At 38.4% G+C, this 22,813-nt stretch overlaps 2 protein-coding genes across 2 annotated transcripts in view; both read left to right on the top strand.

Annotated features, from left to right (window-relative positions):
• Window positions 1-11,694, top strand: part of rap2ab (RAP2A, member of RAS oncogene family b) — a 29,026-nt gene extending 17,332 nt beyond the window's left edge. Inside the window, exon 2 of the mRNA XM_084097718.1 lies at window positions 11,121-11,694. Within this exon, the coding sequence (XP_083953844.1) occupies window positions 11,121-11,268 (148 nt within the window). The 3' untranslated portion in view covers window positions 11,269-11,694. The remainder of the gene's footprint in view (window positions 1-11,120) is intronic.
• A 3,303-nt stretch (window positions 11,695-14,997) lies between these two features.
• The window catches only part of kpnb3 (karyopherin (importin) beta 3), a 28,458-nt gene continuing 20,642 nt past the window's right edge, over window positions 14,998-22,813 (top strand). Inside the window, exons 1-6 of the mRNA XM_084101857.1 lie at window positions 14,998-15,132; window positions 17,132-17,212; window positions 20,669-20,861; window positions 21,713-21,815; window positions 21,921-22,017; window positions 22,689-22,793. Coding sequence (XP_083957983.1) covers window positions 15,055-15,132; window positions 17,132-17,212; window positions 20,669-20,861; window positions 21,713-21,815; window positions 21,921-22,017; window positions 22,689-22,793 — 657 coding nt within the window. The 5' untranslated portion in view covers window positions 14,998-15,054. The remainder of the gene's footprint in view (window positions 15,133-17,131; window positions 17,213-20,668; window positions 20,862-21,712; window positions 21,816-21,920; window positions 22,018-22,688; window positions 22,794-22,813) is intronic.

Genomic DNA, 22,813 nt, shown 5'->3' with positions numbered 1-22,813 from the left:
AGCTCCGTCTACTTGGATGGGAAAATCATTTAAATCAGATTTTCCCAGAAGATGGAGCTGAACGACTGTGAATGTGGTCAGTAAACCTTCAGTAACCCAATCTAACCTTTAATGAATCACACTGAAGTGTCTGTCAACCAATCAGAATTAAGAATCAAATATCTGTGTTATTTTAGTATTATTTCTATACTATTATAGTACTTATTAATATTTGGAATTGGCTTTTATTTTAATATTTTCAGTTTTCATTTAATTTTGTTTTGTGTTTTAGTTATTTTATGTGCTTTTTTTATAATTCTTTTAAGCTTCAGTTTATTTTTATGTCAGTTTTAGTCATTTTAGTACTTCAACTTTAGCTTATTTTATTTCATTTAGTTGCCAAATCAACATGTTTAATTAATTAATACTTTTATATAATATATAATTAAAAATGTATATGCGATATATAAATATGTATATACAATATAAAAAATGATATATATTTTAATGATATATAATTAAAACAATATATGTTTAATAATAATTTTATATTTTAGTATTTTATATTGTCTATATATATAGACAATATAAAATAATACAGAATAATTATATATATATATATATATATATATATATATATGCAATATAAAATAATTATTATATGTATACATTTTTAATAAAATATTATATAATTAATATATATTTTTATATATATATTACATAGAAAATTACATAAGCCACGATATATATATATATATATATATATATACATACATACATACATACACACACACACAATATAATATTATAAAAATATAAAAAAATATTATATTATATTAATTATAATAATTTTATACTTTTATGTAATATATATTTCATTATTATTTTATATTTTATTATTATTATTTTATATTGCAATGACCAAAATGATATGGTTTAATTAACAATAGCAATTCTGTGTGTTATAAATACATATACTTATTCACTCATATTAGAGTTAAGATGTTGAATTTCTTGACTTTAATGTTGCATTAGCAGCGTTCGGAGTGAATGCGCTGTTATCTTGTGGAATGAGTGAGACGTTTGACAGGAGATTTCACACACCACCCACTCCAGCAGCTTTCATCCTCCTCTGAGATCCTGCAGTGATGGAGAAGTGTGTGTGAGAGAAACAGGTCTATAGAGGACTAGATTCGCCTCAGGCCACATCACTGGTGTCATGGCAACAGGACGATAACATAACATCACGACGGTATCTCTGTTTATGTTAAAGTGGGTTTTGTCTGTGGTGTGCAGAGGCTTTGCATTCTCTCAAGCCCCCTTTAGTGTTTTCACCCACACAGCAATGACATTTAAAGAGGTGGTATAATGCCCTTTTCACAAGATGTAAAATAAGTCTCTGATGTCCCCAGAGTGTGTGTGTGAAGTTTTAGCTCAAAATACCCCACAGATATTTGTATATAGCATGTTAAAATTGTCACTTTTTGAGGGTGAGCAAAAACGCACCGTTTTGTGTCTGTCCCTTTAAATGCAAATGAGCTGCTGCTCCCGGCGCAGGGGGCGGAGCTTCAAGAGCTTGTGTCATTTTACCTCACACACACATGCACTGAAAATTTCAAAAACTTTTAGCCTTTATGTCAAACCGGATTCAGACAAAGATGGAGAGACTCAAGAAGAAGTGACAACATGTAGAAGCAACAGGACATTTCTGAATGGTTAGTTGATGAATTTATGCAGTGTATGTGTAGTTATCTAGTCATTGATCAGTATTCTGTCTTGATAATCTATAAATCATGTTCAGGGGGCGGGGTTTATGTAAATTCTAGGGTTGGTGATGTCACTAACCCGGGAGGAATGTGGTTTAGTCTCTACCAGCCGTTTGTTGTAGTCCTTAAAAAGCAATTTCTTTAAAAGAAAATATCTCCCTTTGCTTTGAGCATTGTAACTTTGCAGATGTTGTTTATTCTCAAACAGCAACATTACACACTAACTAAAGTTAGAAAAGTGAAATCATAATCAACCACCCCTTTAAATGGAGTCTCATGGGTTTCAGAAGAATCTGCTCACACTTGACAGAGATGCGAGTCAGAGACTGCAATATGAACTCTTTGTTCTGGTCATACAAAAGCTCTTTAATGTGTTGTGAAAAAATTAAAATAGAGACCCATCCCTCGCAGACTCGTTTTCATTCGCAAAACAATCTGCGGTATTCCTCGGTTCAGAATCTCAGAATAAAGTTTATTTTCATAGAAGACTGATGAGTGACTTTCAAACTTTCAATTGTCTGCACTAACAAATGTGATACAAATCAAGTTGAATTAAAAGGAATTCATACTTGAAAAATGCATATCTGTGTTTGAAATCGCCCCTCATTCACTATACCCTACATTACTCCACTAATGTAGTGCATTTGATGGACTGAATGAAAACAAGTGAGTGAATTAGGCGCCGCTTTTGCATAGTTTGTGCTTGCTGTTGCATTAGTTACTTTTTATGGAAAGTAATGTATTACTGTACTTTTGCGTTACTTTTTCTCACCTGGGCTGGGCTTGTATATTTTTACTCAATGTAAAGGCCATTGCACACCAGAAGTGAAATGAATAAGCCTCAGGCTAAATGAAATGCAAATTCACGGCTGTATAGAGTAGAGGTAAATAAATGGGAAAACAAAGTGGCATGCGTTACTTATTTAAAAAAGTAACTCAGATATTTTGTTGTACATTTAAAAGTAATGCATTACTTTATTCGTCAGATAACTCTGTTACTGTATCTGATTACGTAACTCAAGTTACTTGTAATGTGTTAAACAGCTTTTAAAAACGCATCTCTAGATCTTGCAGAGTTTTTTCCCCTGCATCTCGAAAATTATGTTTTTAAACATTTTCATAAACCGTTCATAAACCGCTGTAAGGGTTGTTTTCTTGCAGTGGTTCAGGCTCCAAGACTGCTGAATGACTAAAGAAACGTTGTCAGCAAGATGGTAGAAAACTGTACATTTCTTGTCTATTACCACTGCTACTTATACCAACAACGGAAATAAGCGCAGTTACAATAGCTTAATATGTGGGAGAGTGTTGCTATAGAGAGTGACAATATTGTATTGCAATATGTAGCACTTCAAAGTCAATACCAAATCAAAACTATTTAGCACATTATTTGTAATTGAAACGGTTTAATGACAAAATATGGTTATGGTTACACTTAAAATAGTTACAAAATAGATGTATGAGATGATGTTACCTAAGAGAGAGAGAAGAGAGAGAGTGAGAGAGAGAGAGAGACAGAAAGGGAGAGGGAGAGAGAGAGAGAGAGGGAGAGAGAGAGAGAGAGAGAGAGACAGAAAGGGAGAGAGAGAGAGAGAGGGAGAGAGAGAGAGAGAGAGTGAGAGAGAGACAGAAAGGGAGAGGGAGAGAGAGAGAGAGGGAGGGAGAGAGAGAGAGAGAGAGAGAGAGGGAGAGAGAGAGAGTGAGTGAGTGAGAGAGAGAGAGACAGAAAGATAGAGAGAGAGGGAGAGAGAAGAGAGAGAGTGAGAGAGAGAGAGACAGAAAGGGAGAGGGAGAGAGAGAGAGAGAGAGAGAGAGACAGAAAGGGAGAGCGAGAGAGAGAGGGAGAGAGAGAGAGAGGGGGAGAGAGAGATAGAGAGAGACAGAAAGGGAGAGCGAGAGAGAGAGGGAGAGAGAGAGAGAGGGGGAGAGAGAGATAGAGAGAGCGAGAGAGAGACAGTCAAAGAAAAGAGGAGATAAAGAGAGAGAGACCCAAGTAAGGGACCCAGAGAATAAAAGAGACAGAGCAACAGTTACAATCTTCTTTTATCCTTTCCTGACCATGTGACGTTAACCCGAATGTGAGACGTTCAAACTGACCAATCAGAGAATTACAACTTCCCCCATTGTACTAAAGGTGTGACAATTCATCGACCCCCGAAGTTCACACATCTTGTCCTACAGGCCCTGATCGCTATCAGCCCCTCGACTCCAAACGGTCATTGGGGGAAAGAGGCGGTGGAAAACGGTAAAGCAAATGTCTTTGTTCATTTCAAATATCTTGGATTATTTTCAGTCCTACACCGTGTTATTCTGAGGCTTGCAGATTATATGAATTTCATAATGTCTTATTTGGTTTAGGGGTGTTTTTTATACTTATTTAAAAACACATAAAAAATTCATAACAGCAATGTCTTGAGTGAATGAATATGACAAATAGAGTTTATGTTCCAAGATACAAATGATTTTAAAAATATATATTAAGCTATATTACTTTTTACTTGATTTAAACCACTTTACATTTTGTTGGCCTATATGTTTTTTAAAAACATGGCAGCAACAACTACAGATGTTTTACACTACAAGTAAACACAGCTGAACTCAAGTGATTATTTGAGAAGCTCTTCAGAAGTTTCCAAAACAAGTGGCTTTCGATTCAGAATGCTGTGTTTTTTTCCAGAAACAAGCAGCTGGTCACATCTGGAAACACCTTCCCATGATTCATCATTTCAGCCCTAGTGAATTCTCCTTAAAAGACGTTATTTGCACTAACGAGGGCGAAAATGTCCCGCTGATTCTGCTGAGGGAAGATATGCATCACTTTCTAAAGCTTCATTAGAGGCTGAGTGTTATTGGGACGTTGTCAAGCTAATTATGGCCATTACCTCCGAAACACGCTGGAGGAGTTTAAAGTTTCCATCGGTGTATTTTAAAGCCCTGTAACTGCTACTATGAAAAGAACATTGTTCATGCAAACATCACAAATGAGGTGTTACTTTTTATGTGCAAAAAAATACCCAGATTTGAACCGTTTCCGAAGACAATGTGAATGGTTTGTGCAATGCAGAAAATCACAGTGAAGGGCCATAACAATAAAAAGAAAGATCAGAAATTGCATCTCAATTGTTTATGACAGCAAATGACGCTTCTTACATCTCAGATCATACCTCATTATGAGGAATTTAACCTGTTAAGTCTCACCCCCCTTTTTTTGAGTAGACATGAAAATGCACATTTCGAACTTAAATGGTTGTAATTAAAGAATGCTTTGGATGGACGTACAATTGGTCTTGTTTTAAAGAAGACATTTGGCAGATTTTTGTAGAAGTGAAATAAATTAAGAAAATGAAACAGAAAAAAAGTTATAGAAGTTTGAGTTTATGTGTGTATGAATGTAAAAAAATTAATTATTCATATTTTATATAAAATATATATTTTTAAAACCTGGGCAACTCTAAAACTGCAAAAAAAATCAAAGTCAAAAAAAAAAAAGTTGTGTTTCAAAATTTAGGTTGATATCTCAAAAAATGAGCTTTCAGTGAGATTTTGTTTGGGCGCAGTACCAAACTTTTTCACTAGGTGACAACCAGACTCCATTACTGCCCATATTAGGGCTTTGAGTGATGGTTTGAGTGATCTGAACCATTATTTCCACAATTTTCATACAATTTATGAAGTAGACATTCTATTCAGAAGTAATATGGGAAGTTTGGCAGATTTTGCTATGAATTCAACCTCTAATAAACACATAAAAGAACACGTATGTGCGTTATAGCTCGCTGCCACATCACAAATGGTGAATCTATTATTTTTTTCTTTATATTTAAAACATTTTCAGACCCTTTTTTCTAAAATAATTGAATGGATGCTATCTTTTGAACTCTTGGCATGAAAACAAACTGAGGTTTCTACCATTCTTTCATGATTTTTCATGTTCATTGCTATTTCAAAATAAAGGTCTGAACACGCCTTAGGAATATGAAAATATTCTTGTTGCAAATTGATAAATTACGGCTCCTCTGTAATTTGTTTTGAAAAAATATGAAAACTAGAGATTGTAAGCTTTCAAATGATATATAGTTTGTCAAGATTAGTTTAGGTTTAGTATAGGATATTACCGTTTTAAATATGTAATGGCTTTGGGCCCACCGGTGGGCCAGTGACACTTAAGAAGTAGCGGAGGCAAAGTTCAATATGTCAAACTGATAATTCAATCATGTCTGTGAAAGAGTATAAACAGCAAATCCTTATGAAGTACAAATGTTGAGATTTAGTATTTGGGGAAAGCTGATCTAGGATCATAGTTTGGGAAAGCCGTCTGATGGTGTGTGAGATGAAGAAAGCTGTGAAGTCAAGGCTTTCAAAGGCTCTCCATGCTGAGAGTCACACTGTCGGGAAGCTCTTGGATGAGAGCTTTCAATCGTCCTCCTGGAGAGATTATCTCCAGTTCTGCTCAAACACACCTGTCTATGGTTTTTAAGTGTACTCTCAAAGACATTGGTGAACTGGTTCAGCTGTGTTTGATAGGAAATGGAGTTCTTTGGAAAAGAGCAAATATGGATTAAGATTAGTAGGTCTCCTGCTGGAAGATATAAAGTGCAACAGTTCCGGAAGTAAAAACTTCATACATTTTCTCCATAAGGAAATTGATTTTGAACAATAACTTATAAAGATAGACGTACTGTGAGCTATGAGGTTGCTATCGATGGTATTTGCTTTTGTTGAATCTGTCAGCCCGCATTATTTTATCTTATTTTAATAATAATCGTGTTTAACAGCGGAATCCCTGGTGAAAAACTACATTACCCATGATGCTGTACAGAAAATTACACCAATCAGAGTCGAAAATAGCTAAACCCTCTTAAGCTCCGCCCACTTCCATGAAGCGCTGCAAATTATGTAATCGAGTCGATCTCTCTACGCTCTCAAAATACTTAAATGTTTGTAAATATGCATATTTTGCAATAAACTTAAAATATATTGTTTACATATAATCAACATTTGTAAATTAGTAGTTTTATATTTCTCCACCGTTTTAATTACATTATGCTATTCGCAATGCTTCATGGGATTGTAGTTTTTTCCACCACTAAAGCCATTAAGTATACACAGTCTTGTCTTTTTGTCCGATTTTCTAAAACTTTTTTTGATTCAAATCAAAGTTTGTAGTGTTGTGATTCACCTCGTAGCTGATTGGCTTCAAGACTTAACTCTTTAATGAAGACTATTTTAAAATCCCTATAGGAGAAATTATGAAAACAAAAAACTTCTGGAACCAGCACCAGAAGTTTTGCACTAATGCACTCTATTGTAACTACATCAAAAGTAGTTGTGTATTCTTACCAAATAAATCCTGCATAGACAGTTCAGGGTGAAATAAACTTTCTGTTGCAGTAATGGTATACTCATGTCATTGGCTCAAAAAAGCCCTTCTTTGTTGAGAGTCAAACACCTGCAAAATTATTGGTTGGTATAAAGTTGCAGATATGAGCTCATTATCATATGACCGCCCACATTTATATATCAACATCTATTCAGAACATTTAAACTGTGCCAGTAAACAGAGGTTAGTCAATCATAACAGGTTATTTATTTATTTTAAAGGTGCAACAAAAGTCTTGGATGGTTGCCAGGGTGTTGCTATGTGATCGCTAGATGTTCTGAGCTTTTGCCTGGGTGTTGCTATGCAGTTACCAGGATGTTTTGGGTGGTGGACTGGGTGTTGCCATGTGATCGCTAGATGTTCTGAGCTGCTGCCAGGGTGTTTCTATGCAGTTACTAGGATGTTTTGGTTGCCAGAGGGTTGCTGTGGGTGTTCTGGGTTATTGCCTGGGTGTTGCTATGCAGTTACCAGGATGTTTTGGGTGGTGGACAGGGTGTTGTTATGTGATTGCTAGATGTTCTGAGCTGTTGCCAGGGTGTTTCTGCAGTTACTAATATGCTTTGGATTGTTGCCAGAATGTTGCTGGTGTTCTGGGTTGTTGCTAGGGTGTTGCTATGCAGTTACCAGGATGTTTTGGGTGGTAGACAGGGTGTTGTAATGTGATTTCTAGATGTTCTGAGCTGTTGCCAGGGTGTTTCGGCAGTTACTGTACTAAGACGTTTTGGATTGTTGCCAGAGTGTTGCTGGTGTTCTGGGTTGTTGCTAGGGTGTTGCTATGCAGTTACCAGGATGTTTTGGGTGGTAGACAGGGTGTTGTAATGTGATTGCTAGATGTTCTGAGCTGTTGCCAGGGTGTTTCTGCAGTTACTAAGATGTTTTGGATTGTTGCCAGAGTGTTGCTGGTATTCTGGGTTGTTGCTAGGGTGTTGCTATGCAGTTACCAGGATGTGTTGGGTGGTAGACAGGGTGTTGTTATGTGATTGCTAGATGTTCTGAGCTGTTGTCAGGGTGTTTCTGCAGTTACTAAGATGTTTTGGATTGTTGCCAGAGTGTTGCTCGTATTCTGGGTTGTTGCTAGAGTGTTGCTATGCAGTTACCAGGATGTTTTGGGTGGTAGACAGGGTGTTGTTATGTGATTGCTAGATGTTCTGAGCTGTTGCCAGGGTGTTTCTGCAGTTACTAAGATGTTTTGGATTGTTGCCAGAATGTTGCTGGTGTTCTGGGTTGTTGCTAGGGTGTTGCTATGCAGTTACCAGGATGTTTTGGGTGGTAGACAGGGTGTTGTAATGTGATTGCTAGATGTTCTGAGCTGTTGCCAGGGTGTTTCTGCAGTTACTAAGATGTTTTGGATTGTTGCCAGAGTGTGTGTGGTGTTCTGGGTTGTTGCTAGGGTGTTGCTACGCAGTTACCAGGATGTTTTCGGTGGTTTCCAGGGTGTTATGTTTGCCTTTTGCATTTTTCTGCTTTTGCTAGGATATTTTGGAAAAGGATATTTTGTTAAAAACTAAATTACACCTATATTTGGTGCCAGAAACCTTGACTAACATTATAAGTGGGAAAATAAAATGCCACAACCATCCTCGATGAACTCCGCATCAGGACTAGTGATGTTTACACACCTCATTCTCCTCTGGATCGTCTCTTCCATCACACACACTCTTTGATCTGTCACATCTAACAAGCATCCATAGTGTGTGCACCATCTGGAGACACAATCTACATGAGATTTTTCCGTGCGCCTTGTGTTTCCTCAAACCTCAAAGTCCTCATGCATATCAAATCATTGAGGTTGACCTATTTCTTTGTTTTAAATTATATATATTTGTTATTCCCTATATTTGGAATATTATACTACCATAATAGTATTCATACTACACACACTCATACTATATAGAACATACTTTTTTAGTGAGCGTGAAGTAATTACTCGTTCAAAATAAGTAACTACTCAAGAGCGTATGCAATTTCGTGAAGTTTACTATAATGTCTACCAGTATAATAGTCAGAAAACACCTGAAATTATCAGTATAAGAGAGTAACAGTAAATACGCAGAACACTTTAGTCTCATATCTCTGAACATGATGCAACAAAATATTTTTATTATAACCCCTGGATACATCCATAAATACTTCCCCTCCTGTTAGTCCTGTTCTCCCAAATGCACCCACGTACGTTACACACACTTTACATAATACCCACGAGCCCCTCTGTTCTGGGCAGCTGTGGAGGACGAGTGCTGAAGACGTCTCTGAAGGACGCACATACCATTAGACATCAGAACACATCACAAATAAGTAAATTATTAACTAGATTTTGACATTTTATCAACAAAATGTCAGTGGTGTTCATGCAAAACTTGCTAGGGTGTTATCATTGGTTGTTGGGTGTTAAAAATATGAGTGGTTCTTAGTGCATTTCTATGCTGTTACTAGGGTGTTGCTATGCAGTTGTTAGGATGTTTTGGATGGTTGCGAGTGTGTTATCTTGGTTCATATTGTATTTCCATGTTGTAGGATGTTTTGGGTGGTTACCAGGATTTTGCTATGCAGTTACTAGGATGTTTTGGATGGTTGCCAGGGTGTTGCTATGCAGTTGCTTAGGTGGTCTGAGTAGCTGTTAGCATGTGGTTGCTAGGATGGTTTGGGTGGTTGTATTTATAGGATGTTTTGAGTTGTTTCTAGGGTGTTTCTATGCATTTATTAGGATATTTTGGACGGTTGCAATGGTGTTACTATGCAGTTGCTTAGGTGTTCAAAGTTGTTCTAAGCATGTTTCTGTGTGGTTACCAGGGGGTTGCTATGCAGTTACTCGGCTGTTTTGGAAAGTTGTCAAAGTGTTGCCATGCGGTGGCTTAGGTGTTGCCAGGATGTTGCTTTGCAGTTACTAAGATGTTTTAGGTGGTTACCAGGATGTTGCTACTGTATGCAATTACTAGGATATTTTAGATGGTTGTCAGGATGTTGCTATGCAGTTACTAGGATGTTCGGATGGTTGCCAGGAAGCTGCTATGAGGTTGCTAGGATGTTTTGGGTTGTTGCTTGCCAGGGTGTTGCTATACGGTAACTAGGATGTTCTGGGTTGTTGCCAGGGTGTTATCTTTGTTTGCTATAGGGGTTTGCTAAAATATACTAGTACCTGTAGTTCATATTACATTTCTAGGATGTTTTGAGTTATTTCCAGGGTGTATTTGCATTCACTGTATTAGGATGTGTTGGATTGTTGCCATGGTGTTGCTATGAGGTTGCTTGGGTACTACAGGTTGTTGCCAAGGTGTTTGTATGCAGTTATTAGGATACTTTAGATGGTTGCCATGGTGTTACTATGCAGTTGCTTAGATGTTCTGTGTGGTTGTTAGCATGTTTCTATGTGGCTGTCAGGGTGTTGCTATGCAGTTACTCGGCTGTTTTGGATGGTTGTCAGGGTGTTGCTATGCAGTTATTAAGATGTTTTGGATGGTTGCCATGAAGTTGCTATGTAGTTGCTAGGATGTTTTGTGGTGTTGCTTGCCAGGGGGTTGCTATACGATAACTAGGATATTCTAGGTTGTTGCCAGGGTGTTATCTTTGTATGTTAGGGGGTTGCTAAAATGCTGAGTAGTTTAAATTGCATTTCTATGTTCTGAGTTGTTTCCAGGGTGTTTCTATGTGGTTGCCAGGGTGTTGCTATGCAGTTACTCAGCTGTTTTGGAAAGTTGCCAGAGTGTTTGCTATGGGGTTGCCAAAATACTCTGAAGTCCTACATTCTTCTTAGTGGTCGCAAAATGTGTTTTGAGTGTTTTTTAGCACATTTAGCATGTGGCTTGAGTATTTGTGCATGATTCCTAGCATGTTAGCACAATTTTGTAAGCTGCATTACAAACGTACATTTTTTTTGTGTAGATTCATAAAAAGTCAACTGTACATACAGTGAATTTTCTTTTACTAACCTATATTCAACTGCAGATTCATGATGGATGGTTTTACTTTAAAAAAACGCATGTCTTTTTCTTTTCCAGCGCTTCTATTTCCACTCCGCTTTGGTCGCTCTCCAAACTTCCCCAGAGAGACTCGACCGCTGCCAAAACGCTGAGTGCTATTTCCACATCTCCATCCCACACCGCAAAGGGTCGTGGGAGACCCTGCTTTCCCCAGTCTGTCAGTTGATGTGGCCTGGCTCACAAACATCTCACTCGCCATTACACACATTTAGCTGCTACCTCCAGAGAGTGTCTCTATTTTATATCAATCACACACATATCCATGGCAAACGATCTGCGAATTAGATTCAAAATGCAGTTGTTTTTTTAACGAGAATAAATATGGAATGCACTGATTTTAACCAATCATATGTTTTCAAATGTAACCCACAACACTCTTGCATATAGCAAACACTTAACATCTTGCCTAACAACACCCTAGCAACCACTTTGGAACACCCTAGCAACTGCCAATCAATCACATGGAACATGCTTGTGACTACCCAGCATGGAAACATGTGATGGCGAGTTATCAAAGCATTACTTATACTCACTTCAGAAAATGAATTCTAGTTAATTAATTAACTCTAGCCAAGTGCCAAATGCAAGTAAAAACCGGTGTATATGAAATGGCGTCAATCGCCAGTTGGCTGGTTAAGTGTTATGAATTCTACAAGAACATGAACAAACATGACTGACGCTCGGGACAGTGAAGTTTAAGCCTCACCAATTTAAATATTCAAGAGCAAGAAGACGCAAAAGTGAACTCAATTAGTTACTCACGCTCTTGTGTGGGAAGTTTAAACATCGCCCAGAAATCCTGAATTGACCGTTCGCAAAACCCCGCCCTCAAACGGTCCTCGTCCAATCCTAGCTCAGCAACTGTAACTAAGGAGAAGCACCTCCGTCAAACATTGCGATTTCAGCAAGATGGTGAAACGATGCGCCTATGGCACCTGCAAGTCTGACTCCAGGTACCCCAAAAGTTTAGAGGGAGGGGTCGTTTTTTTTTTGCCTTTCCAAAACCCAAGAGGAAAGATGCCGACAATGGATTAAGCACTGTGGGAGACCTCACTCACAGCTAAATGCCTCGAAGATTAATAAGCATACACATGTCTGCTGTAAGTAAAGCTAGCGAGCTAACTTAGCATCAGTTATCAATAAGTAGTTTAAGTAAGTTACTCTTACAACACTTTGCAGTTTTAATGATGTCCTGTATGAATAAAATGACGGAGTATTTATTTTTATGTTTCCACTGTTCGATCGCGCCCGTGCCTCTCTCTCTCTGACACACACACACACAACAGCATTGCAATCTTGACATCGGAGCCTGATCATTATGCTGCGTTCACACCAAACGCGAATAGAGCGTCAAATTCGCGTGTATCGCGTCTAGTTCGACGCTTGAACATTCTGAATCCATTCGCGCGTCCAAAGCGAGCGAGCGAGTGCAGTATGAAATGTTTAAAGACACGTAGAACATATGCGATGATGAAAGGTTAAACGTGAGAGGTGGGGAAACTGTAGGCTAATAACGTTACTTGTTAGGTTGGTCGTCATCCTTAGCTTAGCTAGCATAGCTAACCTGTCATACCTCTGATAGAACAGGTAGAAACTGAATCTTTGTAACCTAAACTAGATTGCAGCCCTTTCTGTCGTGCCCTGGAGGATATGTCTGCTGCATTACTCCAAAACCAATCACTTATACCAATAGGTATGGAGCTCAACCCAGCCATGGCTATGTCTGGTTCTCAATTGTTTGACGGGCGTAGTAACAATAACTAGGGGGCGTGGCTTTTGCGAACTTTCTTTTACGTTTTCTTTGTGCTTGAAAATGCCCGTATTGCCGAGTATCCTCCTAAACATAGTCAGTTAGTGAAGTTGAGATAGAAAACGCATGTGTGTCAGTATATTAGATCCGTGAGTAAGCTCTTAAAGTGACAGCAGACTAATATCCCTGCTGCTGTCTGTGTCTTTAATGTAATCAAACAACAAAAGACAAAGAAAAAGTCACTCAATGCTCTTGACTGAATAACTTTTTAATAAGGATTACTCTATGTTTAATTTATACCCTGAAGACTATGCAGTGCTATTTTACATTTGATTGCTTTACATTTCTGTACCTGAAAGGTGTGGCAGAAAGTTAGTTTCATGCCCTGTGTTCTAGTGTGTGTAAAGGGTCAAAGTGACCATTATGGACACACACAGACACTGGACACTTTCCAGAAGTCAGTCCAATGCATCCCGTCACAGTCTGTGAGCTTGAAAATAAAAGCTGTCGACAACATAATGAAGCCATAAAAGCATGAATAAACAATAATTGAACATAAACATTTATGGTGTATGTCTAATTTACTTGTGCTCAAGAGTAAACACACATTTTGATGTCAAGTTAATTTCTGAGCCTGATGTCCTTGTGCGTGATAAACCCTGAATATGTTTAAATATCAAAATGTGTAACTTTTTTGAGCCAAACGTATGACAAAAAAAGGTTTGAAATGCTAAGAGAAGAAGCCATATTGTCATATCATGAAAAGCACAGCGTTTGAGAACAGATGATGCTTTGGCTTTTCTCTCTCTTAATGTAATGCATTCAGAAATGTTTACGTGTGACTGAAGTGAACAAATATTTACTGCATGAGTCTGGAGATTGTCAAAGAGTTTCTCTCGCGCCCTCTTGTGGCCAACTAAAGGTAACGTTTTTATTTCTTCAGCAGAGTGTCATTCTCAGCTTCAAAATACACATTTCTGTTCTGCAGTCGCATTGCACAAGGATGCATGAGACGTATGTTTATTAGTTAAAAGGTATGATCAAATATCACATGCATGCAACCTCATTATGCCCATAATTTCACATGCTCAGCAAGATGAAGCTACATAAAACATGCATTTATGAAATTTTATGATTTTACCAATATTTGTCTCCTGTTGACCTCTAAAGCACAACGTAAAGATCCATAACATTGACCCAATATGCCAGATATACATAACTGATATTCGTATTATGCAGAATGACACATATTCTACATACCTTTTAAATGAATAGATTTCAATAATCATGCATTGACATTTCACGTTTATGAAATGGCCATACGTAAACTATCCTGCATCATTCAGTGTCCTTCATTAATTTCGAACAATTCAAAACAGGCCTCAAAATCCAAATTATTGAACAGGATTTTAGCAGCAGAAAAAATAAAATAAAAATAAAAAATAAATTAAAACAAACATTTGGCTATAGAAAACAGACTGTAACTAAATTATAATAAATTACTATTATTTATGATAAATTCAACTCTTCAACTCACTAATTTGATATATATATATATATATATTTGATATATATATATATATATGTACATTTGCATAATTCAACGTTAAGTTAAAAAAAACAAATTATTTTGTTATTACTTACTATATTATTTTAACTACTGCACATTTGAATATATATTTATATTTTTTTATTTATTGCATAACAGAACAATAACAACATACACATACAGAGGATCACAATGTATTCAACTATTATCTATTACATTCATAATAGCATCAAAGGAAACAGAAAAAACAATAAAAACCAAATAAAAAAATTATACAGGGGATAATTTACAAAAAAATCCAAAAAACCGTACATTTGATTATCGACTGATAAATTCCCGCGTTTACGGTCACTCACACTTATTTTGCAATGACATCATTGCGTTCATCTAGACTCCACCCACTTTTATTTTACCCGCGTTCCTCAGCCAACGGGATGATCCGCATCTGAATTATATGTGCGTCACGATGACTGACTTCCCAACGCACCAAACACGCCAATCATTTAATCTCATTCAACAGCGTGAGCCAATCAGCGGCGAGGAGACGCTGCATTACGAGCCAATCGCGTCCCGCCATTCATACCGTCCGGTGTCAGAGGTCGCTTCCCCTGCCGGCTTACATTCGCTCGTCTCTCTTTCTGAATCCAGCAGCGATGGCGGAGCAGCAGCAGTTCTACCTCTTACTGAGCAACCTGATGAGCCCTGACAACACCGTCAGGAAGCAATCAGAGGTATGAGAGTCGTTTCGGGACCGCTTTGTGTGGATGTGTGAAGGGAAACGTAACGTATTCGTCTCGAGCTCGGTTCGCCGTTTTAGCGCGGGCCCCTCAGCCTCGCTCTGGCCCAGCACATGTGTGAAGCGCGCGCTGCTGCTATGCGGCTCCGAATCTTTTCAGAGAGTCGATTCGTTTCAACGAGCCGACTCTAGAAGCAAATCAATCAGTCATCAACACTCAAAATATTTTTAAGTGTTGCTCTATTTTTTTGGGTAAACAATATATGAATATTTCGATCGACTTAAATCTTGTTTTCTTATTTTTAAATAAAATAAAACTAATTTAATTACAGTATGTGCTTTGGATTAAATAATTGTACAAATTAAGTTGGTTAAATGTTATTTTATGTGCGATTTTGACTGGAAAGTTAAAAATCACCCAATTGCTATTGTTTTTCATCATATTGATGCTTACATTTATTAAGATATACGACTGTATGTTTCATTGTTTTACAAAGGCTGAATAAGGAATAGCGTACAATATATTAATCGTACTATTTCTGTAATCTAAATATATTGCAGACGTAATGCAAGAAGTGTGTTATTCCGAAATCAGCCAAACCTTTGGCGAATCGGTTCGATCGAATCATTCAAAGGAATCTGTTCAAATGGACGTTTCGTCTGTGAATCGGGACAGCGCTGTAGTGTGTTGCGTATCAACGTGGCCTAACTAGCATTCAAACATCACAAACATTGATTTATACGATTTTGTGTCCCGTCTGTGTTTTAAAACGCCTTATTGTCGAATCCCCACCCTCATTCTTAATCTTTCAACATCCGCTTTACTGCTTTTGCGTTATTATTCGAGCGGCTGTTGTGGCTCTGCTAACCGGGCGCAGGTGTCGCTCAGATCGGCTTGAGTTGCTCGAACGGGTCGGTAAATCAGTGTGTCAGTTCTGTGAGGGTTTTAGAGCTAAACGAGTCACATTTGCGTCTAAATTTCGAAATCTGCCAGAGTGGCGAACACTAAGTGACCACCGAAACAAAACCTCATCAGTCTATTTTGTAATTTGCATACATTCTACTCGTTTATCTCTAACGTTACCCGATAAGCAAACAGCATTTCCCAGTAAAATAATGAATATTTAAGAACTGGTAATCGTCGCGATTGTGGTGAGTCTTGTATTTCACTCATTAAGCAGTAACTTTACACCCATCTTCACGCAATGAGGTGAGCTTCTCACAAAAGATGCACATTCATTCTGTCATGTCATGGAAACACCTTGGATTTGGGTCAGGGATGAGGATTTAACCGTTTAGATTTAACGTATTTTATTATTTTTTTAAACGGACTTCTAACGACTTTAGTCACATGGATGCTCACCAGCGTTCCAAATTTCTCGCAAATTCGAATTTTCCCACCAAAACTCGGGCCCCATTGGCGCGTGTTCCACTGGGCTTTTGTTTAGGAGCTTCTTTATCTGTGCTAAAGCCGCCGCGTGTGGAGTTCAAACCGAGCTCATGTGGATCAGGACAGGTCATTGGGTCTTATCTCTCATCTCTGCCATCGGTCAGCACTTTCCTTTAGCACAGACAATACATGAGCAGCATGCCTCTAATGCTGAGCGGAAACTGACTCAGACACACTGCATGAAATCAGCTGTGATGCCACTCTTGTGTGTCTGCCATGATGAGATTGCTAACTGCAAACATTTTCACAATGTAAAATCTCTAGTGTAAGCAGCAGATATAAAGGTGTGTTCTTGTTGATTACGTCTGTTCATTCCAGACATGCTACTCATAACAAGTCCATTTGTCATTTGTAAACTGACTCCAAGAATCCGTTTGACTCATGCAAAATGAACACAAGTTACACCAGAACCAAGTTACTTAAGTGTCTTTTTGTCCTCCTGAAACATACTTGTGTTTTTAAAGCTGTGACCCTGTAAATGAAGTCATTTATATAATGTGTTGGCGCTCAGCCCTCCAGTAACCGTTCCTCTTTGCTCTTGTAGGAAGCGTACGACACCATCCCCGGTCAGACGAAGATCACATTTTTACTGCAGGCCATCCGTGATGCATCCGCTGCTGAGGAGGTACGTGAGTGCGTGTTCACTGTCATCGCTCCTGTGATGTGTTTTCCAGGCATCCGATTAGACTATGCAGCGTCTTTAAAGGGATACTTCACCTTTGGAAAGATGAATGTGTATTTAAAATGGATCATTTATGTAGAAGAAATGTGAAATTATTTTTGAATTTGGAGCTTTCTAGACTGAGAAAAGCCAGAAAATGTATTTTTGGCTCATGTGGATGAAAGACAACAACTCCCAGAATGCACTAGGAGGCCACTCCCAAGCCACGCCTACCGGTAAGAGCGCAGTAAACAAGGCTAGGCTACTAGTGAGACTCCGTGACGAGTCTGCCCGGGATTTCGAGATCGCCCAAAATGTCTGGGATTCGGCTTTTGCGTTCTACAGTCGCCATTCATCATGTTTACTGTGGCGAGCAGGACGAGGCTGAGGGCCGCGGGAGAACGACGCGAGGCCGGTGGCGTGATTACTGATGAGACGCACCGGTCTCGTATCTCTCACGGAGGAGCGGGAATTTTCTTAGCAATGTTAAAACGCACATCAACCGATCACTTATTTAGCGTTCATGTAAACACTACATTCAGATTCACCAATCGGAATGAATTCAGTTAGATTGAAACAAAAGGTGTGCATGTAAACAATGAATGGCGACTGCAGAAAGCAAAAGCCGAATCCCGGACATTTTGGACGATCTCGACGGCCGGACATGTCCGGGAAAAAGAGGATGGTAACCCTTACTATTCAGCTTTCTCCACACACAGAACAAGAGCCTGCTAGCTTAGCTTCCAAAGAAAGATGGCTGACACTGTGTACATTCTGTGAGTGAGATCCTACCCTCTATATGGGCGGGTTGAACACATGCGGGACAGCTCCTCCTACTGGCTGTAGTCTCTAGCCTCTGGCCAAAAAATCCTATGATGAGGCAAAATGATGATTTTTGCGTCATCGGAGGATTTTTTTTTTCCAGACAAAAAATGCATAAATCTCTCGTCTCAGGGGGATATGAGGGAGGGAAGCACGGTAATTCGAAAATACTACAGGTTTCCTACTAATACAAAGCTTAATGCTAAATCCTGAAGTATCCCTTTAAGAGGCAGAAAGTGCTTTGTTTACACCGTCCATTATTCCTCATACCTGTTCGCTCAGGGTCAGACGGTGTGCCGTTGCCTTGTAGTCATCGAGATGTTTAAGTAGTTTAGTAACGGCGTTGTGCTGACCGTGCGTGGGTGAGGTTAAGTGGAGCCTCTGGTGGTGTTCAGACTAGAGCTTGTTTACACCAGTGTAGAATTCAATTCCTGGAACAACTGATTGCTCAAGGTGAGACTAAACCTGCACCGGTCCGAAGCTTGCGTTATAGTGGAGGCCTTTACAAGAGCAGACAGGCTTTCACAGCACACCTAACCCTGCATAAACCACTTTTAAACTCAGCATTTTTACACAATTTGTGGTTGAGTCGGGGTGGTGCTGCATGATTAATTTAAATTAACGATGTTTCAGAGTGAAATGCATCACTAAAGCATAAATATTAGTATTGCAACTTTAGTTGAATTGTAAATGGATTGTAAATGCTTTTTTTTTTTTTTTTTTTTGCAATTGTAATTTCTTTTTGTTTTTTTTATTTGGTAATCAGTTTTATTATTAATTTTATTGATGTATAATCAATTGCAATTGATCACCAGTGTTTTTTTCATATGCTATTGTAGGTTTTATTGATGTTTTGCTTTTATTTTCTGTTTTTATTTTAGTATTAGTAATTTTGTGCTTTTTAATTACTATTTAGGCTTTTATTTATTTTAGTATTTCCAGTTTAGTGCTTAAACTTATTTCAGTTAATTGCCAAAGCAACATTTCTCATTGGTTTAGTTTGTTTTTCCATCTAATTTTGATTAAAATTGCAACCATTTTCCCTAAATGATCAATTATAGACAATTACAAATATTATGTGAATGTTTAACCAAGTAAGCACAAAAAGTGAGACACTGAACAGGATGGACAACACAGCAATTTAAAGTTAAAGCAATATTGAGATAAACATCTTTTGAACTATATTTAACCTCCCAAATGTCAAGATGACAATCTCATGCTCTTTCTCAAAAGATCCTTCCCCATTTCTCATCTAATGTGTTTAATTGTCCTCTTTAGTCTTTGTGTCCTCTTCACCTACTGTCTCATTTGCTCTCCTGACCTCCAGTATTTATAGATCTGTGAAACTAGAGTGCATCGTTCTACTTGGGAAAAGTCCTTGTGTTCTCAGTCCTTTCTTGATCCAAGTAGGTAACTTAAAGGAATAGTTCACTTCAAAATGAAAATTGTCATTTACTCACCCTGTATGAATTTCTTTCTTCTGCTCAACACAAGATATTTTGAAGAATGTCGGTAACCAAACAGTTGATGGACCCCATTGACTTCCATAGTATTTTTTTTTTCCTACTAACACCATGTCCTAACCAGACGCGATGCGATAAGATTCCAGCGACAAATAATTAGTCTGTCCACACTAGACGTGACGGCGAGATGCATCAAAATCAATCAAAACCCACAGCCAATCAGAACAGCGTGTGGGCGGAGTCAGCCAATCAGAACAGTGTGTGGGCGGAGTCTCACAGAGAGTAATCTTGACGGCAATTGCAAGAAAATGGATAAGTAGCTGCATAATCAAATTCACAAATATTACACCATTTAAACATTCAAATACATCGGCTGAGTTACTAAGACAATCTTTGTCAAAGAATACACTTGTTTGTACGTTCTTGTTTCCATTTGTTTAATTTCAAGATCTGAGGTGAATTATCCATTGTTGCTTTTACAGCCACAAAGCTGGAGCACTAAATGATATTCAGAGTCACATTACACGCTTTTAACATTAAATAAAGCACATAAACAGCACCTGAGATGATCATCGCCACACTTTGTGTTTGTTGTTCCAGCGCGACGTTGCAGAAAAATAGAAACCGTTTCTAAAACCGAATCGTCGTGGCTGGTTAGGACAAACTCTGATTAACATGGAAATAACCTTTTGTTGCACGTCGTGTGTAGTTAGGACATGGTGTAAGGAAGTCAATGAAGTCCATTAAATGGCTGTTTACTGACATTCTTCAAAATATATTTTGTTCAGTAGAAATTCATACTTTTTTTTTTTAAGCAACTTGAAGGCGAGTAAATGACAATTTTAATTTTGAAGTGAACTATATCTTTAAGCGTTTAATGTGAAGACTACAACACTTTGTAAAACCGTTCTGATTCTGAATGCTAATTGGCCAATCGTGTTCCCATAATGCTAATGCTTCACATAGCACAGCGTCATGCTCCTTTATTGCATAGTTTTTTTTAACATCAAAATGCTCTTTAGAGGCTTCTTGTAGACTGGATGGGAAACTGGCTTTATTTGCACAGCGTGTCCCTCCCAGCGCAGGTCGATCCGGTACAGAAGCGGTGTGTAAAGCTCTGAATGCGTCTCCACAGGTTAAACAGATGGCGGCTGTTCTGCTGCGACGTCTGCTGTCCTCGTCTTTTGAGGAGGTCTATCCCAGTCTGACCATCGACATGCAGACGGCCATCAAGACCGAGCTGCTCACTGGGATCCAGTCCGACGGTTGCTCCAACATCCGCAAGAAGGTCTGCGACATCGCCGCGGAGCTCTCCCGAAATCTCATCGGTCAGTTTGCTTCTGGTTGACCCGTAGCTTGGTTTGGCCACACCGAGTGGTGTAGAGTAGAGGTTGACATTTTGTTTCAGGAATCACTATTAATCACGTGATTGGGACGGGACAGGAAAAAGTCAGCGGGAGTGGGCGGGACCGGGAATCGTAATGATACCCAACTTTATACACAAATATACCACTTATACATTTTAATTTTTAACTCTATTCTAGTTGCCCCGTCTCTTTATGCTCTGTTTGCTTTGGAGTGGTTGGTTAAGTAAATGACGTGCTCCACCCGTAACAGTCGGTGGCCAAATTGCCAATGCCAACCACCAATAATATAAGAGAAGGCTTCCCAATGCACTTTGTAGCTGCGAAAATCACAATCAAAATAGAGTCGGACGTGAAAGCCACGCTGCAACGACTACTGTCGGAAAATTACACCTCAGTTGTGCTCAGACATTTCTGGGCGGGATGAAGTAACCAAAATTTGTACTAAATTTAAGGTGGAGTAATTTGTTTGTATTTGCATGGAAGATTTACATGAAATTTAATGTGTGCATTATTTAAGATGGCTTAAAATAACACTACATTTTGGATTTTTATTCAACTAAGGTGGGCATGCTGTGATATGTACTGTAATTTTTTTTTTACTGTAACTGACAGATTTCAGCCAAAAAAAAAAAACAGGATGGGAGTCATTCTTCTGGGATTGGGATGGGAATTTCTCCCAGTTTTTTTTGCGGGATCTATATATATATATATAATTTTTTTTTTTTTTTGGAGTGGGATGGGAGAGTTTTGAAAATCTCGCATGTCACCCTTTAGTGTAGAGGCGATCTAATACCTTCTGTTTTTATCCCAAGATGATGATGGCAACAATCAGTGGCCAGAGATCCTGAAGTTCCTGTTCGACTCGGTCAACTCTCAGGACGTCGGCCTCAGAGAAGCAGCGCTGCATATTTTCTGGTGTGTGAATTTTTATGCTAATCAACCACAGCCGATTATAGCAACTATGCTGTGAAAGTACAGTTGTATTTCTCTTTCTGAATCATTTGTTTCCTCCTCGTACAGGAACTTTCCAGGTATCTTTGGCAATCAGCAGCAGCATTACATGGAAGTGATCAAGCGCATGTTGGTTCAGTGTATGCAGGATCAGGAAAACCCACAGGTCAGTGTCTTGTGCTTTAGTATCTGCCTTTTTTACACGTTTGTTCACAATAAGTGACTAATTCAGGATTCCCACTGGTGCTTGCATTCAGTTTGATCAAATTTAAGGTCAAAGTCTTACATTTTAGAACAAGTCTGTGATCATTAAACTTCAAAAGCTGATGGTTGAATTGAACATTGAGCGCTGCACAGTCAAAGTCAAAACCGTTGCATGTTCTACAGGCTTGAGATTGCTTATGATCTACTGTAGATAAATAAACAATCTTTACTTTATGGTGTTTATATTGTAATGTTTTAGAGGACTGTAAGAGTGGATATTAGCAGCCAGCAATAGTAAAACATAGACATTTTCAAAATAAGAGTCCCTGCGTTTTAGGCTTGTTTATAATTAAAAACCCGCATTATACATCAAATGTTCAGCAAACTCTTGTGGCTTTTGGGATTTTACGAGTACAATCATTCCAATAATATACATGTGCAACTTTCAGTATGTATATATTGAGTAAAACATGGTTAAACTTGCAGGTTTCCTAATTTGCAATTTAATGTGTGCAAAATGAGTTTTTTGGTTTTGTTCTGAATATGGTATTAATTTTGCACAGGCCTTAAAGGTCTTGAGTCTTAAATTTGATTTTTAAAAGCCCTGTAATCTTAAACTCTCTGTTCTTTCAGATTCGCACCCTGGCTGCACGTGCCGCTGCGTCCTTCATCCTGTCCAATGAGGGAAACACAGCTTTGCTGAAACACTTTTCAGACCTTCTTCCCGGCATACTACAGGTGACGAGCTCTTAACCACT

The sequence above is a fragment of the Abramis brama genome (assembly GCF_963993115.1).
Source record: "Abramis brama genome assembly, chromosome: 2".
Lineage (NCBI taxonomy): Eukaryota > Metazoa > Chordata > Actinopteri > Cypriniformes > Leuciscidae > Abramis > Abramis brama.
Note: the sequence above shows the minus strand (reverse complement) of the source record. Positions and strands in the feature narration are given on the sequence as shown.